The 26,030-nt window shown below is 34.7% G+C and overlaps 1 protein-coding gene across 5 annotated transcripts in view; it reads left to right on the forward strand.

The window, feature by feature from the left end:
- Nucleotides 1-920: 920 nt before the first annotated feature.
- Nucleotides 921-26,030, forward strand: part of LOC113498080 (microtubule-associated serine/threonine-protein kinase 3) — an 85,372-nt gene continuing 60,262 nt past the window's right edge. For 2 of the 5 annotated variants that reach the window (XM_026877988.1, XM_026877989.1), the window contains exon 1: nucleotides 934-1,347. In XM_026877988.1, coding sequence (XP_026733789.1) covers nucleotides 1,215-1,347 — 133 coding nt within the window. In that variant the 5' untranslated portion in view covers nucleotides 934-1,214. Of the gene's footprint in view, nucleotides 1,348-26,030 lie in introns of all 5 variants that reach the window. The other 3 variants (XM_026877992.1, XM_026877990.1, XM_026877991.1) reach the window with 3 other exon arrangements.

Here is a 26,030-nt window from a genome sequence, read left to right on the forward strand (position 1 = left end):
CTCATAACATGCTTCAAAATTCCCCGGATAACGGAGAGTTGTTAACACTTTTGCAACGACCGGTCCCGATGTGGTGAATTTTTGAACACAAAAATGCACTACAGGTCAAGTATAATGCCTGCCTTATTTTCAACCAATGCACAAAATTGCTGAACATGAAGGTATCGCTAACGAAACAATGTCAATAACTTCTTTTTTTCATTAAACTCCCTGTTAGAGATGATGTTTTGCAGTAATTTAAAATATGTAGTATAAACATATATTATAAATAACTATAACAAAATGTAATTTATTTTATTACTATACAGCGAAACTATTATACACTATAGGCTGGTATACTCATCAAATTGATTTTCATTTTCGATTTGAAAACTTTACCTACCTTATTTAGCATATCTATAGGTGATCAAGAAAGACATAGTTCAAAATATGTCTAACCTAAAGGATATCTACTCATTTAGATTATAGAATAATTTTGTTAGTATCTATTATGAGACAAAACTATTTTTCAATCAATCGATAATTTGCATCCTTTATTTGCAATAACTAGTCTTACCTGTTGATGTGATCTGGAACGTGACCATAATGTTGCAATTATAAAAAAATTGTTACCGATTTCTGATGGCTCAATTTATTATACCACAGACTTCCAGCTAACAATTTTTACTTTGTTTAAGAACTTATCGATTTTAGTATAAAGAATAGTATTCCTTTATTAAATTAAAAATATTCACAAAAAAAACATACCATCAGTGACATCGCCATATCATGTTTATTACATTTCATGTGTCGGAAAATGAATCGATTGTACAAATCTGAAAAATCTTCAATTAAAGTTGAATTTCCATGAACACTTACAGTTATTAAAATTATTCCATATTAGTTTAGGGTGGAAATAAAAACGTAAACTACCAAATCACTTTGTTTTAAAACATGTGCCAACACCAAGATTTTATCAGTAGGGTAGCAACACTGACAAGCCCTTCAAAAGTGTCACTTTTCGATTTGTGCGAAGTCGTGTGTCGCGTTATTTATCATGACATAGAAAATATTTGCATTAACAATCGTTCACGGATACCTTGATTTAATACAATGTTTACTCACGCTTAATTAACGGTGTCATGTAAATAGACTGTGGAGTCGTAGAGTTGTCTAAAGGGCTGATAAATGGGTGAAGTATTAGTGCAATTGTGTGAAGTGCATCAAGAGTAACGATGGATCGGCGCTGTTCACAGTCCGTCCGGACACTCGTGTTCGACGATTCAGACTCTGATCCGCCTAAAATCGGACAGAAGAAGGATCTGGTGTCGACTGCGGCTCCCTTGTCGTTGAACCAGAGCGCTGAAGGTTGGTGAAATTATCAATATTATGATTGGTAAATGTGTGAAATGGGAGACTGGAGCGCGGTTTCGAAGTGTTTTCAAGGTTTATCTGCTGTCAATATAATTGCGAGGGCGTGAATAAACGGCTCCTGTTCATTGGCTGATCACGTTTTGTGCGCCAATTCAAAACTACATGTTAATAATATTGACGCCTACTTTACGAGCATGTTATGATTGCGAAACGTTTAATTGCATTACACTGACCCAGATGATGGTTTCAGTGATAAAAATAAACATTATTACTTGACAATATTTCTTCTTTGTAACACACTGAAAAAAAAACAAAAATCGATTAGAAAATAATTGTTGACACTTATCTAAACTCCTTGATAATTTAAAAGTTATACATACATAATGTGTAATTCCTACACATTGATTTTAATCATAAACTCATGAATGAAACCTCATGTGTATGTGTCCAATATTAAAAAAAAACCCATAAAAAGCATTTCTAAACTTACCTACTTGTTCACCTTGAACCAAACTATAGACACAGCACATACTATTAGAGTTTATAAACTATAACCTTCAATTTAGATAAATAAAAAAAGTGCATTGTTATTATGTCTTAAAAGAAATATATATAATTAATTAAAATATTAATTAAAAGAACACTTGCATTAACTATGACTGTATGGTCAATTAATTTGTGTTAGTTTAAAAAACATAGTCAAATAAAATCTTTTTTCACCGAATTTTTAATAACACTTATCACTTACCAAGATTGTAGGTCTATGATTATTTATATTATGTGAATGATAAGACAGAATAGAATAGAAGTAAAATACTACTTAAAGAGATTTTTTTTTACATAAAAAACTTTGTATTAATATTTACTTTCTTGCTTTGCCATAGAACGTAACCATACTTGTCAGTAATTTGCAAAAAATATGCACAATTATTTTTGATGAAGAAAAACAAGCTTTAACTTCAGTTTATATAATTATAAGGAAATAATAATGAAGCAATGTAGTTCCATAATAAACTATCCTTATTGCTATTTATTAATAAGTTCTTTATTTATGCAATATACTTACCTATGCTTTGTTGACTGGATATTGTCACTATATTTATTTTAAAATTGTTATTGTAACTTAGTCATTGCAAGTGTCCACTGGACACACCATGTTGCACTTTTGTACTTACCCCTTTTAATTTACCAATTCCATTAAAATACTACTTGATCCAGTGTAATTTTTTTTAGCAGTATTTTCTATTATTGCCTATGACCCTCAAATAAATAATGAGAATTTCTATTCTTCTGTTTCTCTCTCTAATCTTTCTTAAATAATTTTTAACTCTGTTCAGTGGATGGACTAAGATTGCATTCAAACATTGTCACAATAACATAAACTTTACCTCTTTATATATATTTTGTATCTTATTTTATTTTTGAGGTTTGTTTCTGTAAAGAATATGTTACCCTGTCTTTATAATTTTAGTGTAGATTTGTTTTATTATCATAAAGAATAACTGCCCACAAATATTCTTTATTAGAATAAAAATGTTTATATATGGTGTACTATGATAGTAATAAATGTCTTTCATGGCTTATTGAAGGCCTTCATGGTCATGGTTTGAAGGTGGCCATGACACTAACAAAGGTATTAAAACATTGACTCCCTAAAACCAATATCAATTAATTGATGTTAAAATCCATGAAAAATTAATAATAATTGTTTAGCATTCTTGTCATACAGAATTGATAGATGCATAGAATAGTCTATTTTGTAAATCATAATTAAAACAGCAGTGAGTTTAATAACATTCAGTGAAAGTACTATAAAAACTATAACATATATAATTATACCATTATAAAATATAATTTACCAGTATAAAACATGCATCCCACTTCCGGTTCCCATAAATAAGTATATTAGAAAATACAGCTCAGATGACTAGGTTGTGGTTTCAACGTTAGTATTTCTCAATAGCAATGAATTTTGGAAGCTCCATTTTTATAGGTAATCAAAATTAACATATTCAGAGGAATAAAATGCTTAGAATTTACAGTTAATTGAAGAATTAAAATGGCAGATTTACCATTCCAATCTAATCATATTATGCAAAGGAAGTAAATACTCTACATATCTTTGAAAGGAGGTTATTATCATTATTGAGTCACTGACAAACACTTATGCACTTGCCACATAATGTTTATCATATAAAATATTATTTATGAGTAAATGTGAGTCAATCTTCTGCCAAGAAATATTTGTTTTTTATGTTATCTTGTCCTTTTACCTTGTATATGATAGGAATAATATTATTTAAAACTTTGCTAGTGCTAATTAAATATTATATATTTTTTTGCAGTAAAATTAAAAAAGGTTATTTATATTAAATACTTATTCGTTGGGTCTCTATCTGGTCCTATACCATTGTTTTTATAAATTGATCGACTTGTTTTGCTATGATAGTTCAACAAAGAAACATTAAGTTAGGATCACATGCGAAGGTTATTAACATACTGAAAATAATTATACAGGAATGTAATCTGAAAGCACAATAGTTCATTTTTGTTATGTAAACATCATATAAAACCTAATTTCAGTTCAAATATCTGTGAAAATCATCTAAAAGTCATTCAAACTCAATAAAATATTATAGATAAACTAACTTACTGCATTTCCCAGGAATCCAGAATGTCATATATGTAATATTCAAGTAAACTATAGTCTTATTTAAACCTGAATCATATTTCTAAGAATATATGAAAATTCATGGCATCTGTCACCATCTTAAGACTATTGATAGAGCATTTGTGATGCACTGTAGTCTTTTATCGTTCATTGTTAAACTTTGATTAGTCACCAGATTGGGTATTTTAGAAGATCATCGATATATCAATATATTAATGTTCAACTAGCTGTTACCAGTGGCTCCGCTTGCTACTAGAAGTGGAAGGTTACTATAAATCGAAAGTAACCCCACAAGTATATAAAACCGATATAAAAACGATCTTATGTTTTAATGTAAGTTATAAACTATCTGTCTACCAAATTTCGTCTAAATTCGTTCAGTGGTTTTTGAATGAAAAGATAACAAACATCCTTATACACTTCAAACTCGCGATTATGATGTGAGTAGGATAAAACACAATTTAATGTTACATAATGAAATAAAATATAAACAATGATTTTCATTTTCATAATAAAAAAGCAGATATTATAGCCCAAAATAGTGTAAATAGTAGACACTTCAATACTTAAATTTATTTCCTAAATTGTCTACACGAAAACATACGAGATTAATTCAAAACACAATATGACTACAACCTGACATATTTTTGGTATTCCCCACTGTGTTGTTGTGGTTTTGAACCACAAATTACCTATGCTTTTAACTAAATTGTAAGAGTACCTTCCTGTCCCTGTTTACAAGACAGACTATCTCTATCTAACCTAACCTAACCTAACCTAATCTATTTTACGTAAATATATTATTATTTTGATGTTGAATCTTTATTGGAAAGTTACACAGATTAATTGATTGATATCCTGGCTCACGTGGCTTTACGCGATCTTAAAATTATCAGGTACCTATGCTGATATCCTCGCGGTATTTTTGTTTACCATTTTTATCAAGTGAAAATTACTATTAATTAGTTTGTCAGACTAGATTAAACGTCTCTTCGTCTTCGATTTGTCAGTCCATCAGACATACCTAGCTTATCACTGGTTTTGTACATGTGACGTGAATGTTTGTGAAACACCTCGCGAGACAAGGATTATGTACGTAGGTACCTTAGTGTGGAGGTCAGTAATGAAAATAATTGAATAAATATGTTTACTTCACGTTCACGTCACAGTCAACGTAACAAACCGGTACCATTAAAATATGGTAATATTTCACCCAATTACATAGGAATAATTAAATTATTAATAATTATTATGTTAATTAATTTTGCGTGAGCCGCGCCCGCCCGGGGCGCAGCCAGTATTTAGATCTGACGCAACGTTTCGCAGCCCCAGGGTATTCCAGCTACATAAATCTATACTGATATTAAAAAGCTAAAGAGTTTGTTTGTTTAGTCGCACTAATCATAGGAACTACTCTTCCTATTTGAAAAAAAATCTACAGTGTTATATAGGTCATATAATTAGTGTAAGCAAAGCAGTATGTAGAACAAGTATATAAGTTAACTATAACTATGTAAGATAAAGTATATTCAAAGAAAAACTTCAAAAAAATCCGTGCACTGTAGTAATCCGATAAAAAAGGAACAAAACTAAATTAACTTAATATCTTGAATCTTCATAGAAACGCGAACAAAGTCGCGCGCAACAAATAGTTAATATTTTATACAAGGTACGTGTGAGTATCTTAATTAGATATCTAAATATCTTTCTAGTTTTATGTGACCTTTTTGCTACAGCGTGTTGTCTATAAAACTCTCCCGGATTCAGTTGGTGTGTGAATATTTGCTTCAATAAATTACTTGTTGATTCTATTGTTATAAGTGTTTGATCTAAGAATGCTTTTATCTTGCCTCCTATCGATAAAGTATTAGTATCAAAGAAGTTGTATTTGTTTGGAGAATAGTGTTCACAAATTAAACAAGAGATATTATATCTATTTAATATATAAAATTTACGTGCTACGGTGTATGTACTTGTACTTCTCCGAAAGGGCTCGACCGATTCTCATGCAATGTTGTGTGCATATTGGGAAGATCTGAGAATAGGACGTCTATTTTTCAAACCCTTAAACTTATTTGTAAACGTCCTTGTACCCCTTCTAAACGGCTGCACCGATGTGAATCTACTGACTGCGGAAGAAAAACCCAAATATTATTAAAATATGCTTTAACCTAATCTCTTATCTTAAAGGGAAAGGGGAATCACTTCGAAGGTTTTTTTGCAATGACATCCTGGACCCCTATTCTTTCCAGCAGTTTCGATTATCTTCTATTTTTTTCTAGTTCTTTACATCTGCAATGCCCATTATGACGGAACTCGGTATGTAGACCATACAAGTAGAATATGACCCTATAACATCCACGATTATCGCAGACGTATGCAAAGAAAACGGTACATGATTATATGGTGCGTTACCGCCTCAAAATACACATCCATTATGTTAATCATCAGCTAGCTAAACATAGGCTTTCGCATTATTAAAATTACTATTATGTAGGGCACATACGTTAAAGTTTAATGGACTAATGGCCGAATAAGGTACAATTTAAGTCATCGACAACCGCCATACTTGCAAATTATTGGTATTCCGTTAAAGTTCGCCCTGATATTCGGTCTTAAAATGTAGAGCCAAAATAAACATTTTAGAACTTTCAGTGTTTTTGTGAGTAGAGGTGTATTATGTCGCACTATCCCTTTGAGATATACCCACTCAATTTAACGATAGTTACCTTTAAACACTGAACTGATACCTTCTTTTTCAAGCTTTTAGTGTCCTAGACCTGGGCAAAGACCTCCCCCAAACTTTTACCAGATCGCCTGAGGCCATATCCCACGGCATTGTGAGGTTGTAGGGGTTATCTCAGGATCTGCTGAACCAATGTTGGATACCGCTTTTTACACAGCTTGTATGAGTAGGTACTAGATTTTTCTTCACAGTGTTTTTTCTGAAACGGAACTTTCTTGACCGTCACAACATTTTTCTATAGGTTACTGGATCACAGTAATTACGTTTATTGTGAGATAGTTACCATTGAAAACATTCCATTATGCGTTACGTACAGAATTATATACTTGGATGGGAATTCACTTGTTTGTTATTCAGGTTATGGGTGAACATAACCGCTGTTTTGAGTGAATGTGCTGTTATGTATAAATTAATGAATGATCTTATTAAAGTTTGGTACGGTTTTGTAAATTACTTGCTGAACCAGCGTCCATTTCTAGGCGTTGTTACTAGTTTCCAATATCGGTAAGGTGATCCTGAGATTATTCCTTATCATTTAGATGATTATTCGACGCTAATATGGCAATTTTCAAACAGGATGAAGGCGTCACACTGATTTTATAAATGCGAAAGTAAGTGTGTATGCTTGTGTATATTGTTCAGGCCAAACGGCTGACCAGATTTCGGTGAAATTTTCTATTTAGGTAACCGACTTTAATAAAAGAGGGCTATGTTTTTGCACCTATAACGGAATACTAAGCCACGAGCAACAGCTAGTTCACATAAATAGAAGTCGCAGATCGATAAACACACGTTCTGCCTCTTTTATCTATTATGCAACAGACCTCCTTGAAGGGAAACGCTTTAGTAATAGTTAATAGACCCAAAGACCTTACTTGTATGACGAATTGGGCTCAAATATTTTAATGGCATGTAACTAATTAGAAGCAAGTTGTTGGCTGGCTGCCAGCGATACGGTTACAACACATTTCTTTTTAATAGCTTACAAAAAATCTCAATTTCGCGAGTTTTTTTATTGTTTCACGATTGCTGCTATTGAGTGGGTCCTTTTTTGTCGCTTAGTCATGTCTTAATAGATAGTTTGAAGTTTGTAGTCTCTTAAATGTATAATTAAGTGCACGGATATATGAGTGGATGCCAAACCGACTATGCTCAACGTGTCGTAGTTCGATTCCCACATAGGACGAATGCTTGTTCTGGCTGGATCTAGGTGTCCTCGTGCAGGTGACTTTAATTTGATTAAATTCTATAGTGCGGAGAGTCAAAATGTCAACTTTCAATTAAATTTCATTATTTATTTACGCGATAAAACAAAATAACACACAGGTCTCGCTATTTTTTGGAAATATACCTGCCTGACTAATTTCTCTTTTTTACTCAGATACCTAACTCTTTTTATAGATGTACAAGTTCTATTTTCAGTCTAGTAATTTTCCTATTCCCTTTTTACTAAATAGTGTTCTGAAAATCTGCCCCTTCACGTGTTATCTGTATTTAAAGTGGCTTTACATATGTTTTAGCGGAGATAAAAGCTGTCTGCTGCACGCTCGGGTTTATCAGACCGTGTGCCTTGTTTTTATTTGTCTTTTGTCTTGCTCCGCGGTGCAGGCCATTGCAATACGAGTTTTATGCGAAACGTGCGGGAGAATATTTGTCGGGTCTCATCCCGGTTTCACGTAGAATTAAGGGTAATTAAATATCGGCTAGTGTGGAGTAGGGTATTAATTGTAACTAATATCTTGGCCTAGTTTTGAATCGCGATCGTTTTTGCTGTGGAAGTCAGATAACAGCTCTCTCTTCACTCTACATATCCACAACTGTTATATTCTTAGATTAGGGAGATTTTGGTGGGGTTGATGGGTACTTATTACTGAGGCATCCCCTTCTGTCCTGTCACCAGGCTGTATCTCATGTATCGTGATAGATCCTAGACATTTGAAATTTTTACACATAATATATTTCTTTGGTCGCTTAAACAAAAAATATAAAGTTCTTTACCTGATGTGAGTCTGAAATATCTCCACAACTTGACCTTTTCTTTTAAAAGCATGGGCAGAGCAGTAACCTTATTAGCTTATAAGCAAAAGAAACCCAGCAACCTCACCTTGCCCTAACCCACTCTTGCTTGAACCTTCTCGTGACCCTTAAAGGGTTCAAAAGTTGGTGATTGTCATTAAGAACTAAAACTAAACATCGTTAAGTTAAAAGCTTTCTTCAACTGTTTTCCTAACCCGCTTCCAATGTTGGTGTTAATGTTAGAAACATCAAATATTCATTCATTCCAACCGTTATGGGTTAAAGGGTTACCTGTACGGGACTACCCTCTTTGCAATATTAATACTGGGTTCGGATTAACTGTTTACATGTTAAATCTGACTTGTTTTGGAAAGGGTAGCTAGGAAGCTTGGTTTTCGTGAATGAGTCGTCTTTTCCCAAGTATGTTTGAGTCGGATTCCAGATCCGCTGTTTTCTATGAAGCTGACTATCTGACCTCCTTAACCCACTTATCTTGGCTGCACAGTACTCGATGCTGAATAAGTCAATGCCCTTAGAATTCAAATCAGGTACTTAACTAAGGATTTGCCTTAGTTAAAATCCTTAAGTATGCTGTATAGGTCTTCAATCGGAGAAAAAAATTGAACTTCTGCCATTCTTCTACCATTTGCTTTGTTATTAAATAATAATTATGAAAACAACAAATTTCACTTTATTTTTAGCAATAAGCTTGATAATTATTGTTTATCAGATTATTTTTAGTGTCTAATTGCTAATTATGTGGATTAGATAAGATTTTGCACTAATGACAATATTTAATCGTTTCATTTGATTTATTGGTGCAAGCGATATGATATAAGGAGGTATGAGGTCTTCTTATCACGCCCCTATTGGCAAAACAACATATATATGTATCTATTAAACATACCACGCACTGCAAAACACATAGCTATGCATCGTTCTTCCATACGTCAAGCAAGACGCATAGTAAAAAGTCGCTCTTATGTGTCATTTTATCTTTGTCCTGTTCGAGAGGAATATAGAACCAAAAAAAGTGTTCTTACATTATCCTCCATAGTATGTTTTCAAAGATTTTCGTTTTTTATACAAAAATACGTGAATGAATGTAACATTAAAATGAATCAGAATTTTCACCGCTTACAAAAGCACGTTTCCCGCAAAAAGTTTGCATTCTCCATTTCTGAATTTCGTCCCTCATTTGTGGTTTCCCGTTTGCGGAACGATGTGTAAACGAGGGAAAATACATGAATTTAAATTGTATATTATGAATAGCAAGGCGAAACAGTCAAAGCCTGCGCTAGCACCAACTGCGGTCGACCTCGTCCAAAATGAGGATCCCTTTATAATTATCATTATGAGGAGTTAATGTCACACTGCGGGGAAGCGGTTTCTCTTTCCTCTTTTCTCCTATCTCTGTTTTTAGCTATTTTCGACGAGAGCTTTTGGGAGAGGAGTTCGCTTCGCCATTTTCTGGCTCGAGGTCCCTTTTGCCGCTCAAAATCCAGTCTAGAAACTTTCATTTGATGTATATTAACTAGGTCTGTTAGGTAAGTCCTCCTAACATTAAAAAAAATGGATATATTTTATTTATGATGCAGCATTAAAAATACACACCACCCTAAATTTTTACCCCTCTACGATGTACTCTATGTTTTATAATTTATATGACTAAACAACGCTGGGTCCACTTAATAATTTCTGGAACAATATTTCACGGATTCAGTCATTGCATAAATTCAGACTATCCCACATTCAGTATGAAAGCTGCTCTAACTACGACATTGTACACTACAGGTCTGATGTTATCAACTCATTACAGTTTCGTAAGGGCTGTTGATCTCGATACCAATCAAACGATTCGATCAAACTTTAATCAACGATAAAGTTTCGCAATACCGTTATTTAATATGTACTTACATACAAGTGCTCTATATTGTGACGTCATGGTTGTGTATCGTGTACACTTTGGTAGGTACAGAATTAATACACAGGTGGTTGGTACTTTGACTGATTAAGCAAGTGTGAGTGTATTGACGTAAGCAGACGAGGTGGTTAAACATATAAACATATTGTTTGCGAAGAGGTTTCTAGTAAGCAGCCTTTAAGTTTAACTAAACCGTGTATGCCTACGAGAAATAAGTAGAACAATAGTATGCTGAGTGTACAAACCCTGTGTAAGCTACCCGCTCCCCCGGCATTGGCAAACGAAACCAGGACTTTAGAAGGTCCGACAAAATTCCCATACTTTGTCTTTCCCCTTAGTGAAAAACGTGTATTTCCATGGAATTAGGAAATCACTTAAAATCATAAACGTGTACGGTAAGGCTTGTAAAGCTCACGGGGCTTGCAACCTTTTTAAGGAAAACTCTTTTACCAATTTCGAAATTTAATGAGAACGCTTTTATTCGATTAACCTTTTAGCTTCTGCGTCAATGTTTACCTCGTATCAAAACCGATGTCCCTAAAACAAACAAGTTGACCCCTCTACACTAAAATCACACTTATCCACCTGCAATATAGTCGCAATTCCGACAGCATGAAGATACTGTAAACAAAAACACATGTTGCCAAAACATTTTGGCTTGTATCGGGCGGACATTGATAACATCTGTCGGACAGTGCTCGTTGAAGTGCATTCTGATAACGATACTGACAATTGAAATACAACTGAGTGTATAGATAACGTTATCAGTATTGTAAATGAACGGGCTTCGGTGAACCTGGGGCCCTTTACCTCGTTAAATAATTTTATTACAGTTGTGCAAGAGAGGTGCCAGTTTGGACGGACTATTGGGCAAAAAGTAGGACTCACAAGTCCCTCCCAGTTCAGTGTTGTTTGGGTATAAAGTATTTAAGGGTTTATGTTCAGTGTTGGGCAATGGCCAATAGTTTGTACAATGAAGCTGTTTTGATTATTAACCTTAAATCGTGTAGAATTTTCATGAAATATTATGTAAAATAGAATACCAAGTCAGTCTAACAAAATCCGGACAAACCGGACACCGTTTATTTTGACCGGACGCGCAATCTAAAAGCCTTGTGTGTATGTCCGGGTTTATTCGTTCGACAACCAACCCTACTTGGGATCGGGACTCGTTCTGTGTTTGCGGCAAATTTTAACGTTATTTATTCAATTACAGTTTTTTTCTCGAGTGAATTTCATAACTGAATGTAGTTTTACAAATTCGTGCAGTTTCGACTCAATCTGCAGCTACAGTTGGATATGGTCTCCCCAAGTTTTCCACAATTCCCGGTTCTCCGCCTTCCGCAACCATTCCGAACCAGCTATCTTTTTTTATCGGTCATCGGACCACCAGGCTGGAGGGCGACGAGTAAATTGCCAACTCACTGGTAAAACATCAAATTCTACATAAACAACGATTTCTCTTTACATTCAGATTTAATATCACTTGGAACAGTCTTAGACATGTTATATCTGTACCAAGGGAGCCGTGTTTCCTTTTAATACACACTTTGTACCTTGTTTTCATTGTAACGTCATGAATTTCATGTAAACGTCCAACTGGGGAATAACTGAATGCTTGTAGGGCGAAGCGCTGCTAACATTTTTTATTTACATAGTGTTGCCTGTACTATGAACTCTTCAAGTAATACTTTCAACGTCGTATAAGCGGGATGGTGCTATACACTGCGCGTAGCGATATCTCTTTTTCACAAGCCTTATAGTTTTGCTTGAGGGTTTCATGGTACGGGAGCAATACTTTTCTGAATAATGTGAGTTTATGGTAGAAATGTGGTCAAGGATCTACACGAACCTACAGACCATAGCATTTCTATGTTGATTCTGTAATTGCAAGAATTCGATTGTGTAGTAATTAAAATAAGTGGTTTATTTGTTTGGAAATTGTTTTTTGGTTTTGTTACTGTTGTTTTGTTTTGCTATTTGTTATTGTGTAGATGTTTATTTTTCTAAGTTGTTTCTGTGTTTTTCTTTTTGTTCTTATAGTTTTCAAATTATATCCAGGTTGTCGGATAACACTTTGATAAGCCTATTTCAAATCGTCGTAGCTAGCGCTGAATGTGCTGAACAGCGGTCAATAATTTAAATTACTAATTAATTTATGCTCCTTTATTAGTGCCACATATCACGTTCGAACGGTTTATTATTTAACCATTTCAATTTGCATTTTCCATTTGATTGTCCAATAATAGTTTCGTTCATTTTAATCAATACATCATTGTGAGGTGAAATGGTCGGGTTTTGACCTAGTTTGTTTCAAATTTCGCTTGGGATTGCACCCGAAACCGCGTGTGTAATGACCACGCGATATTGTGGGTAGTTTGGATGTTTGTGTAACTGTTTTGAATTTATTTGACGTTTGCGGTTTCAATAATGATCGTTCCGAATGTTTGTGTCCAGCGTCACTGAAAAGTAAACCCCCGAACTGCCCACATGCAAGCGTATGGGGTTATCAATAAATGGAGTAGTAGGCATCCAGTTTACCAGAGATTATGCCATGTCATCTGGAGTAATTGCGATTTTTCTGTGTGGTATCTAAGTTACGACCTTTTTGTGTGTATATATGACTCACATTTTATTACCTTTCGATATCGCCTGCGTAACCAATTCATCTTCAAGAGCTCAGTTTTATGCCCAAGAGTTATCTAAGAAAATTGACCTCAAACATTTTTTCCAAGGTGTCAATGCCTGTGATAAAATGCCCAACCTTCAGCCTTCGTTTACGGTGTGATAGTGAAACGCCCAAACATAATATACATTATCTATAAAGTATCTAAGATAAGGACTCTTCGTGCCGATTTTGGGACCTGCCAGATACATAGATATCTTCGGAGTAGTCGTTGGATTTTTATGATGGCTTCGGTACACAGCCACACAGCCATTTTCATAGCCAGCCTTGTAAGGCTGGCTATAAAAATGGCTGAGGTTTTATTGAACGTTTTCTTTTGTATCCGAGGTCGGAGCGCTTGCTTAGATGTTGTATATTTAGTAAGGTATTGAAATATTTATAAGCCCTTATAGCAATCAATCTAAATTGAAAGCATCTGTCAACTGGAGAACTATGTGAGTTGCAGCATGACACTTGAGAACTACTTCTCACCGAATATCTTTTTGGAATAATACGGCAAGAGTGAGCGGAGATGTAATTTCAAAATGGCCAACATGCCAAATATACCAAGACTAACCTTAGTATCCTTATAATCGCCATGACCTAGTTCCCTGAGTATTGATAAGTACTAAAATATAAATATTGGCAAAATATTTATTACAAATAGGTTTGATTATGTAAATTGTGCGCTTAGTAAGCGGAACCCCCGTTCCTACCGCCCTTGGACATAAAACTGTCTCGTAACATATCGACCGTCTATAAATAAGTGTAATTAAATTAGATTAAAGATATGACACAGTTTAGTGTTTGTTTTCGTGATTTGTGTGTATCTGTATCTATCGGGTTTTGGCATTGGTAGTCGCATGCTTTATGATCAAATTATCTATTAGGTATTTGATATTAACATAGTGTAGGACGTCCTCAGGCACGGTGGAGTGATGATCTACGCAGGATGGCTGGCAGGAGCTGGATGCGAGCAGCCGAAGATAGATCTCGGAGTGCGTGCAATTTGGAGGCCTATGCCCAGTAGTGATATTTGATCTGATATTTGACAGTTAGTAAATTACACTAGCGTTTGGCTTCGGTATCGTCGATGTGGAAAAAGAAGTAAAAAGCAAAGGAAAGGCTACTTTTCGGCCAGCCAGCTCTCTCCTCTCTTTCCGTGTTACAAGTCACATCATGCTAGTGATGCTAGTAAGCTAAACTTCTAAAAGAGTCATGCTTAAATTGGGCTACATACAAAAATACTTATCTTTCCGTATATCGAGCGATTTGGCGACATATCAATTGTCTGGAGGAGTTGGTTGGTTCATGCAAACCTGAATATTTTCCAACCCGCATTTCTAAAAAAGGACTCCTGCTGTTTTTGAATTTTATCCTCGCGTCGCGGGGCGCTTTGCAAACACTCAAGTCACATGTAGGTATAAAGACACCTAGACTGAGATCAAGGATTCGACGTGGGTATCCACGACAAGTCGCGCACAGTGGGTTGACCTATTCCACTCGGCTATCGCTGCTATCAGCATTGCAGAAAGCTAGTCACATCTCCCTTAAGACCTGAGGTTTAGTAGTACAGTTAACGCTAGTACGATTGTACAACAAGCACCTACGCATGTATGTCAGTTTCAATTGAATGTATTTCATCTCTCGTTCCGTGTGACAAAGAGACGTATTGTTTCTCGCATTTTGTTTACATAACATTCGCGTGGTTACCATGACGACGGACTTGTAGTAAATCAATCTTATCACGATGTTGTGTGTCATGCAAATGTTTGTGAATCGGTTATTGATAGTACGTTGTACGAGTAAAGAAACGACGGGTTACTGAGGGATGTGAAGGAAGTAAAGATTTATTTAAGCTTGTATGTGTTTTATTTATACAGGACTAGGTGTGGCTCGTGGATTTGCCCGCTTCGATGTCGGTTATAGCTGCGGAGACTTGACATGAAAGAAAGAAAGAAAATAAAAAATATTTATTTGTTACAGAGACTTATACAAAAAAAATTATAAATCACATTTTAATATAAATAATATAAAGATCAAGTTCGACAAGTAGGTGACCATTCAGCATTGTGCCGTGCTATGGCGCGGACCATAACCCGGCGCTGATTTTCAGTAATCAATAGATTTCAACTGATATTCCAAGTGGACCCGGACGGTTCCAGGGTCTAAACTAGGTATATAATATAAGATAGTCCCGGTGTCATACAATTCTTTCAAAATAATAAAAATAAGTCTCCTTGAATATCGTTTCAATAGTAACCATGTAGGGCCCGTCTTACCACTCACGCCTTAACACTCGTTCACGACATTCCAATATACGAATTAGTTTGATTCGACCCTGACTTAGTTATGTTTGACGCGGTTTGATGCCCTTCATTTAGTTATTGTTCTTGATTGATCGTGATTTATCAGACGATGTAGGTTAGGGCCGGTTAGGGCGGCCATCATTGCTTTTATTAATGGTGTTTTAGTGAGTTTGAGAGTATTGCTTCTTATATAAACTTCAAGGTCGCGAATTCGACCCACATTTGACCAGTTTTATTACCTACTAGCTGTCCCGGCGAACTACGTACCGCACAACAGTTGATGTACAGTTGAAGTTCTCATCGTTTAACCCTTCCCTGGACTTTCACGAATATTTCAAGTCTAATGTAAGCCAAATCGGTTCAGCCGTTCTCGAGTTTTAGGGAGACTTACAAACAGCAATTAATTTATATGTATAAAGAAGATTATCACTTATTGCAGTCTTAAGAGTACCAATCGTCCCTATCTAGGATACTTCACATTTCTTTTAATATTATTTATGTTTAATGCCAAGTACACAAGCTCGTAGTTCGTCAGGAAGTCGATTACCTCATAGCCGTAGGACAAACCGTTTTCGTAACGCGATGAGCTAACATCCTGCCATTATTAATACTGTAAACTTGCATCTAATTAACTTCACATATATTTGTTTGCATAGCCTTTTATTGCATAACTATTACGTGGCTGTATACCATTCCCAAAAACGTTTACCGTTCATTGACAGCAATGGATGTTATCTAAGTTATTGTACTTATAATATCTATATAAGAGCCGTGGTCGAGTGGCGTACCGGTTTCAAGGTGTCGCTAGCTCTGAGGTGCTGGATTCGATCCCCAACTATATTTTACTTACCAGCTCATGCAGCCATTAACTTGGACGTAATTTTTTGGGAAAATAGAAGATCTATTTTCCCATCGGCTACTTTCGTTTAAAAACAATTTTTGCCTGTATATTATTAGTTTAAAACTCTTTCAACTTCTAAATATATAGCCCAGGTGTAGCTCCACATATTCCAGGGTAGAAACAATGAGAGGCCGACAGGCTGACCCTGGAGAAAATAAATACTTTCACATATTCTGAGACAATACTATTTTAAATTACATTGTTCATTTCTCCATGTTACACAACGGCATGTGCTTCTTCTATTTGTGTACCATATCAATTTCATCCCGGGAATGCGGCCGCCCAAGTATAGTTTGATAAATTTCGTAAAACACGTAATTCCTGCACGATGCATGCCAGCATGCATGTTTTGGCATGCTCTCGCAATGTTTGTGAACTCGGGAATAAATAGGCTATCGGTGTGATAGTGGCGTCTAAATGTGGTGGACCTTGGCAACAAGTCAAGGTATGCTCTGCGGCTTCTGCGGTTTGTATATCTAAGTGTATGTCTGTTCGTTTGTCTGTATGTTTATGTTTTGATTTTTTTTCGTCTTCCGGGTCTCGGGAAATCTTGATAATGGATGCTTACTGTGGATTAAAAAATATTTGAGTTGATGTTTTCTATTTCCGTGATTGTTTTTTTTTTTGTGGGCTCGTAGAAATGTTGTATGTTATGCTAATTCAGGGCCACTTTCTATAATAAATTAGGAATCCAATGGTTTTTTTCGTTTCGTCAGTTTGATGAAACTTAGTGTTATTGTTTTTTTGTTATTGTCGTTTAACTCTACATTGTTACATAAAACGAGGCTCATACATTGCCATCTTCTAGCCAACTTTAAATCATGTTTTTTTTTTGTTTAAATAAATTCAATATTTGTGATGTAAACACACAATAATAATCCCTGCATAAAATATAAAGCCAAATGTTTTATTTATAGCCAACAAACACAATTTTGCTGGCTTTGATATTCAAATGATACATATTCGTATGCAAATTGAAGCACGTAAAAAATACTCATATGATAATAGGTAATTATGTATTAATAAGCGAATGAGTCAGTTGTAGGCGTGTGACCTCAATTTCTAGCTATAGCTATTGATTGAAAGGTATTCCAATATGTTTCTACATCGGGGTCGAAAGACTTTCATTAGTTTCTTTTGTATGAAGATTGTTACGCTTTTCTTTCTGAATAAGTGAGACTTTTGGCTATTATGAATGCATAATTCGCCTAAGTGAAATTGCTGGCGAAATGCAGTTTGAATTTCATTTGCAGTTTCTCTAGGTGCGAAAAATAAAATGGATATCCTTTTTTATATTATTTCGAGAGGCAGATTCATACTTCCATGATGTGACGGTTTTGAAATTGCCGACATTTTTGTATCTTACTAAGTCGCGAAAAGAATTGGTGTACATATGTGGAAGTCGTAGTTTGGAGTTTGCTAGTTACAAACTTTTCATTTCTTATATTTTGTCCACACATAGGTTAGGTGTTGTCATCTCGGCTCGCTGGCACATCTCATGCGTAGACATATTTATTATGACGTTAAGTGCATCCCTTCAAAGCGGATTCGGCAAAAATTGGCACGCGGGACACGCTAAGCTAGACTTATTAGATGCAAAACTTTAAATCTCGTTTTTTTGTATGGTGTATGGATATTGGATTGTACTATAGTTTCCCCCTTCTTTAACTGTATTTTCGTCTTAATATACTTGTAGTCTACTCACATAGCGTACTCACAAGTATTTAACTTTCTATTGGCAAAAGAATTCCCTTAATCGTTTCAGTAGATCCTAAGCTTATTTTCTACTACGAAACAGGCTCACATTGAATTTCTTTAAAATATATTCGTACTTATAGGTTAAACGGTTATATGTATTTTTTTTCGAATTCTTGGCCAGTGACCACGGTATCTTAGTTGGTAAAGCGACTTTTGGAATCCTGTCTAGGGTTTGATTCTCTTTCATTGTATTAATCGCATTGAATTGCAAATAAATGTATGTATGTTTGTATTTACCGAAATTGGAACTTATGCGTAACAATTTGCTCTCCATTATTCCATATTCCGGAGTGATCACGTTTTATGTTACATCATCGGCACGTGTTGCGAAATTAAAAACGAAATGCGAGATGGTTCCGAAATTCGTGTTTACCGTGAATCGAAAGTGCTGTTGCCTAACATTATTGGAGCAAGCCCGGTAGCGGATGTGTATGTCCTAGGCTTAAGTAGGACGAGACTAATTAAATTAGACTTGGTAATTTTTGGTCTAGTTTAGATTGTTTATTATATGGAAAGGATCGAGGCCTAGTGGTATTAGCTGTTGGTAAAAATGGTGGTTATAATCACATTGTTGATGTGTAAAACTCTTTTGCAGGGGAATACACTTGGATACTCACTTTCTAGGGGGACATACTAAACCTGAGCCACCGCGAAATGTTTTTAAGTCAACCATTCTTCTTTTCAACCGGTGAAGCAAAACTCTGCGATCGTAGAAAATTAAAGCTCCCAGCATTCACAAAACTCGTTACGAACACAATTTTAAATTCATGTTCAGTGTGCACCCTACCTAGAAATTCATTCACCCATCGACTTCAAGATGAAAAGTACAGCTTCATTCAAAAATAGGGTAAAAATGACGCAAGGCAGGGCTCAACCCCTAGTAATTACGTTGAGACCCTCAAATATTGCACCGAAACTTTTTTAAACCCTCGCGTTGCAATGATCATTTGAATGCGGACCACGTGTAGAATATTAAAAGGGGTTGTCAGCGCCCGTACCGGATAGAAACGAAAACTCATCAGACTAAAATAAAGCAAGAACAGCCGTGCGAAAATCAGTAAATCTAAATTATATTTATTAACTAACTTGGTGTTTAGATAATGTTTGGGTATTAATCTCTTTTGCTAAGTGTACCTTATTTATTGGCAATATAGTGGGCGTCTATTATAAACTATTGTACATATTTTTTTTTGGTTGAATATAAATTAAAAATATGAATTTTAATGAATTGACGTGAAGAAGTAACAAACATACACACTCACAAACTTTCGCCTTTATAATATTAGTGGGATTAGTGGGATAAATTAATTATTTATATTTGACTAGCATTATACTAAACTACATACATACACTATACACAATCAATTTAATAACCTCTAACTCAAATATTTGTCTTGTCAATAATATCAAACGGTATAAAAACTTTTGGCACTGTTTTCAATGTCGGCTCGCCGTGACGTAGATGTTACGTAACGTAATGTAGTTAATGTTTGTCCGTTTGTTCTATACTTCTGTTTATATTGTAAGTATGGTTGAGGTTTGATTCTTTGTGTGTAAAAAGATGTTGTTATTTTAACGCCCGTCAAGTTTAAGAAAGCTCGGTTTGATCAAGCGATTTATAAAAAAAGGAGCTTCTCAATTTATATTTATTCTTTCATGTTTGTTACCTTAGGTAAGGCTTTGCAGTGAATAGGTCGATTTTGTTGATTCTTACCTAATTCTTATTTTAATTGTTACGTGCTATTTGCATTCCACAAATCTCACAAAAGTTTAATTAACTTTTGCCGCGTAGGTTTTATTTCAAGTAGGTTGTATACTATTGTTGTTCAAAATAATACGGCTTTTATTCTCAATGACGCGTTCTTCAAGAAATCCGATAGTAAATATAATATTTAATTTTCTATTTTGGGTGAAGCGTAATCTAAAATCTATTTTATTTATTAATTTCCTAATAAAGTTACTCAGTTCCATTTATTAATATTACTGTAGTCTTATAAAATTTGAGAATGCATGACATTTGAATCGCATTCTTGATAATATTAATGATCTTATCTTTTCTTATCAACAACCGATGACATTTCAATTTATAACTAACCTTACATAATAATCTAATGATATCTCTAGATATTATCTATACAGCACTGTTTGGCATAAAGTGATAAAATCTTCTTTGATAAGTTGATAATGAAAAGTATGTTTATAGGTCTGTCCAACTGTACGATAGCGGTTTCGTAGGAAATTTTCCATGTTTTTTCAATACTAAGAAGGTATATATTATAAGAACTAGTAGTCGCCCACGGCTCCGCCTTCGTGGATCTCGGGTATCGCTGTAAAGCACGTGTTTTTAAGTCGAATAAAAGTACAAGTTCCATGATGATCGTTTCAATCTATATCGAGAAAGCGTAGCAAATAACCGACACTCATATTTTGATGATTAATATAGCTATAGATAAATCATTTCCTACTATTTTCAATTACACTTATTTATTGTATTTTACAATTGGGTAAGCGAAGCACCGCTATGACCACTTTAGAACTCCCAACTCTTATGTATTTAGAATTAAAATCCCGTCATTTCGCACCAGTTATAAAAACCCATAAAAATATAAAATATATCTACATTTCAAAGGTATACCCACGGGAGCGTAACGCCGAATATTATCCACGCTCGCACAGACATCCTAACGTCACTTAGAATAAGACTTGTGAAGAAGCGTGACAGCAATACAACGCTTGTAGCGCTGTCCCTTTTTAAAAACTGCAATAATATTACTTTAAGCTGTAGTGGTAGGCTCTAAGATCTTTGGACCGCTTAGCATAGTGAGTAATGCCTCAATGTCGAGACGTTTCTGTTAGTAGGTTACGCGTCAGTGGGTTCAAACTGTAAGGCCACACGATTCCTTGTTGCTATCAAAATTTGTGTCGGAGTTGAGTTTTTTAAACGATAAATCCTTACCCAAGCAGCCGAAGATAGATCACGATGGCGTGCAGTTGGGGAGGCCCATGTCCAGCAGTGGACGAATATGGGCTGATGATGATGATGAATCCTTATCCGATTGATAATTTCCCAAAACGTTTTTTCCTAAATAATAATCTTATGTTTAAATATGGGTTTATTCAATTAAGTTAAGAGCTTTGCGCCTACCACCACGTTCTAATGTAAAGTTATTGTAGGTGTGAAAGGGAGAGGTTCCTTTACGTCGTATAGTGCTGTCTCTTTTCCACTATAGTAATCATATCATTTAAGAAAAGTTAGTAGTTTTCGTGGTGAAACTTTTACCTAAAATATGATAGCACTACTCGTATGATACTGTTCAGTAAGTCTGTTTGTATGACTATTGCATTATCATAGTGAAATCAATTTCGATATTTGTGACAAAATTGATTTGATTCCTAGATAGAATTTAGTGCTGTGGTGTACAGGTACAGCCGCAAGCGAAAGCCAATAATAAACAAAAACATAATTAATTGACAGTGAGCTTGTCACCGTTATAAAACAGCTCTTTCATATCGTAAATCATATCGCAAGACAAGGTCTTCTATTGCAATTGAAAAACTTGATTCGCTCAGCGGTAGGTCGGTACTCGATATCTACGATGTATCGCGATTTCGATCTGAATTGAGTCTAACATATGATAGTATTGTATGTGCTCCGTTATGTTATAATATCGATACTACATATAAAAACACTATTTACACTGTTATTATAGGTACTCTATAAGAACTACAGGTGTAATGTTTGTAATGTTTAAACTGTAAAGAAATGAGCAATACGACAGTAAGACGGAATCATTAAAATATTGTGTTTAACTGATAAAACATTGTCTATGTGTTGTGGAAAACATCTCCTTTTTAAGATTTAAGACGAGATTATTGTTTTATTTTACAAAATAAAATTACAAAATACTGCCATCCGCCATGCTTTTTAAAACGCCAATCAACGTGTGTTACGTCAGCCCTCAGTAAATACTGTCACTGTCAAATTCTATACATTTAGATCTCTAATGTTTACAAGTTTGCTGACTGCGTTTTGGCGCGAAATTTTTTAATAAAAGTTTAAACTATTGTGTGGGTTTTTTATTGCAAATTTGGTTACAAGCGATCATCTCAGAAACTGCTGTAACAAATTGCACAGAATTTAACCTGTAGAATCACACTGATCAAAAAAAACGCAAGCGAAGTCGCGTTATACAGCTAGTGTAGGCTATAGACTAAAGTAAACCAATATTGTGTATCGTCAATTGGAAAAACATCTGTTGTATCGTTTGTGTCTTTGCTTAGCTTTTCATTTCCGTATCGGCATAATATTTGTATGTCCCACATACATATGTATGTGTTTGTATTCGTTCGTAAATGCTCTGTGACATGTACTACTGTTAGCTTTTGAAACTATTGTGTGTGCAAGCAAATGACAAACTTGGGGTTTTGGAATAAAGGTGATTTTTTATTGTGGAATTATGTTTTGGGCTGTTTTTTTTTTACGGTTTTCATTAGTTTTATTGATTTGATATAAGTATAATGTACTTGTATAACTAAGTTTGTATATTTTATTATTAACTAGCTGTTGCCCGCGACTTCGTCCCCGTGGGTAGACGCTATAAGTTATGATTTATACCTGCCCTATTTTTTCACATTTTCCTTTGTATCTTCGCTCCTATTAGTCGCAGCGTGATGGTTTATAGCCAAAAGCCTTCCTCGATTAATGGTCTATTCAACACAAAAAGATTTTTTCAATTTGGACCAATAGCTCCTGAGATTAGCGCGTTCAAACAAACAAACAAACAAACAAACTCTTCAGCTTTATATATTAGTATAGATTAATTATTTTGGTATTTTGATTGTGATTTCTGAGTATCATTTCTGTACCGTGCATAACCACAAATTATTTCAAACGTATCTAACGTAGATCAACTTTCTTATTGTCTAAAGGTCTTTAAACAAATGTAGCTTGAAATAACTGTTCGTTGAAAGACAAAAATCGTCATCCTCACAAAAAACAACTAGTAATATACCGAACTGTATAATGAATGCATGTAAACCAGATTCTCACCGAACACTTTATATAAGTCACATTGGTCTGATTTTAATTTCCTATATTCCGCCGGCAAATCCGGCTATGAAACCATTAAACCACTTGCGTAAAATGTATACGCTTAAATTAAAAAAAAAGATAATTGACTCTCCGTAATTGATACCACTTACACGGTAATTTATTATTTATCTCATGATTAACTCGTATTCAAGTTGTAACTGTAAGTAGTCTATATCTATATAAATAAATATGAATGTTGGTAATCGCATAATGGGTCGACCATTTCGGGTTATTCAATACAAAAAAAAATTGTATGTTTCTAAGGTCCACGGAAGGATTTTTATACCTGTTTTAGATCCCACTGCTATGCAAAAACCTCCCTGTTTCTCTTCCAAACCTTTCCATCTTTTGCGAGTTCTGGTCAAGTGCGCCTCGCTCTATTTGACTAGATCATCACACCATCTTCGTAGCCATAGGTTTTATAGTCAATAAAAAAAATAAGTTAAAAATAAAAAACAAATATCGGAAACCACCGCGCGCTGTAAACTGAAGTCCACGCGAACACAGTCGCGGACAACCGCTAGTTTATAATATAAATTGACAATAATTCTTGTTAATTCTTAAATGCATGTTAATGTGAATGGTTTCTCTTGTCATATTAACCAAGATTTCGAGTTTTCATTACTCGATAATGTCACTGAGTACGTTGACTCGTCGCGGCCTCCGTTTTAAGAAATTGCCTGTTGCCTTTTGAATATTTGTACCTACGTTTGTTTGAATAGCAAGTAAATATGTATGTTTTTTTGTGGGATTTTTTTTACTTCGTATATTTATTTGGGCTATGGTGAATGGATATGACATGAAAAGGTTGCTAGGTTATGAATAGCATGAATGCTACCAAAAAGTATTCGTATTCAATAATTTATAGAACGGTGAAGCGGTCAAAGCCAGTCAGTGCTCAGTTGACAGCATGTATAAAAAAAAAGAATTTATCGTATCCTCACGGAGGAACTCCGTATCAAATATATCTTAGTCTGTGATCGATCAAATTGTGCAGTTGTAATAGCCACGAGAACGAGAACTAAAAAAAATGAAGTTAAAAACTCCATGCTAATTGCAAGTTTAGTGTTAGAATCCATAGAGATCTTTGCTGAGTTCATACCTCACATTAAAGGAAAAATATAACGAAACTGACTATAACATTATTTATGTATATAAACAAAACAAACGTTTCAATGTTATCTTGTTTGTTCATAAGTAAATTAAAATACCAGAACAATTCGTGTCATGTGTGATACGATCAAGTGCAGCTACCTACGAATTGGAGCAAACGTAATGGTCCGTCCATTCGCGATATTGCAACGTTCATGCTCAACCGTATTGGAGTAATATAATAACTTCTAATTGTGTTACTACATTAAAAAGAAGATACTCTTTTTTATATTATTTTAAAAGGAAAGCTGTAATAGTTTGTGTATTAAGAGGTCTTAACGTTCTGAGAGTATGATGTCGCTCTGTGAGTCTTTTAGTGACTTCAAGTAATATAAATAGGCTGGTTTAGCGGTTAGTAGCCCTGACTGCTATACCAGTGGTCGTGGGTTCGATTCCCACCCAAGACAGTTATGAGCACAATCACTTTTTTTTGTGTGTAGTACTCATAATACAAGATTTGCTTGAGACTAGATGGCGTTGTGGAATAATATATAATATTATTGTAGAAGCGTAACAGCGATATACACGGTGTAGAGCGCCATCTCTCGGTGTCAACAATTTCATAACAACAATGATATTAATAAGACGTCCTCCATACTTCTGCCACCAGGACTGTTGCTACTGTTATTCCAAAATCTGAAACTTATATCTTCATAAATAACCTAAAGAACGAAGCCGCGCGCAACGACTAGAAGTCAAATATACGAACTCAGTTGGGTATAATATTTTATTTACAAGTTGTTACGATACTCGCTTTGTTACGCGATCGTAAACCATGAGAATTATTTAGTGGATATACGGTTGTGATTGGTTCAAAGAAACTGATATTTACTCTAAAAATATTGTTTTATTTTGATTTCTTGTACAAAGAAATACTTGTGTACGTTTGGAATTTTATTGACGCAGCTTTTGAAAATAAATTGTACAACATTGGTATCTTAAGCATTTAGTATTAGGCTTTGAGATAAACTGTGATCAAAATGTTATGAACTGCGTCTGCATGAATAACAATCACGTACCTAATTATTTATATTTAGCTCATTCAAACATGTGGGCCCCGAAATGTGACAATTATTCTCTAAATTACATTCACAGAATTATCCCTATTTAGAGTATGTGGATTAAACCGACTTTGCCAAAGGGAAAATCAAGTTTTATTTTATTTTTGTAAACTGTATTACATTTTAAAGCCGGATTTTCGAAAGGCTTACCGGGCTAGGAAAGCTCTGTGGTTAAGCACAGGCTTATGGACTTAATTCTGGGTAGTACCTAAGCACTAGGATAAAATATAGTATACGGAAATTGACATTATTAAGTGATGAGTTGTATGGGAGTATTAAAATTTTATTCATGATGAAACTGCTTTTTACAAAAAAATATTAGATCATTGATTGTTTTTTAATAAAAAATATTTCCATCCCATATTCCAAAGTTTGATTTATT

Source organism: Trichoplusia ni, chromosome 10, assembly GCF_003590095.1.
Source record: "Trichoplusia ni isolate ovarian cell line Hi5 chromosome 10, tn1, whole genome shotgun sequence".
Lineage (NCBI taxonomy): Eukaryota > Metazoa > Arthropoda > Insecta > Lepidoptera > Noctuidae > Trichoplusia > Trichoplusia ni.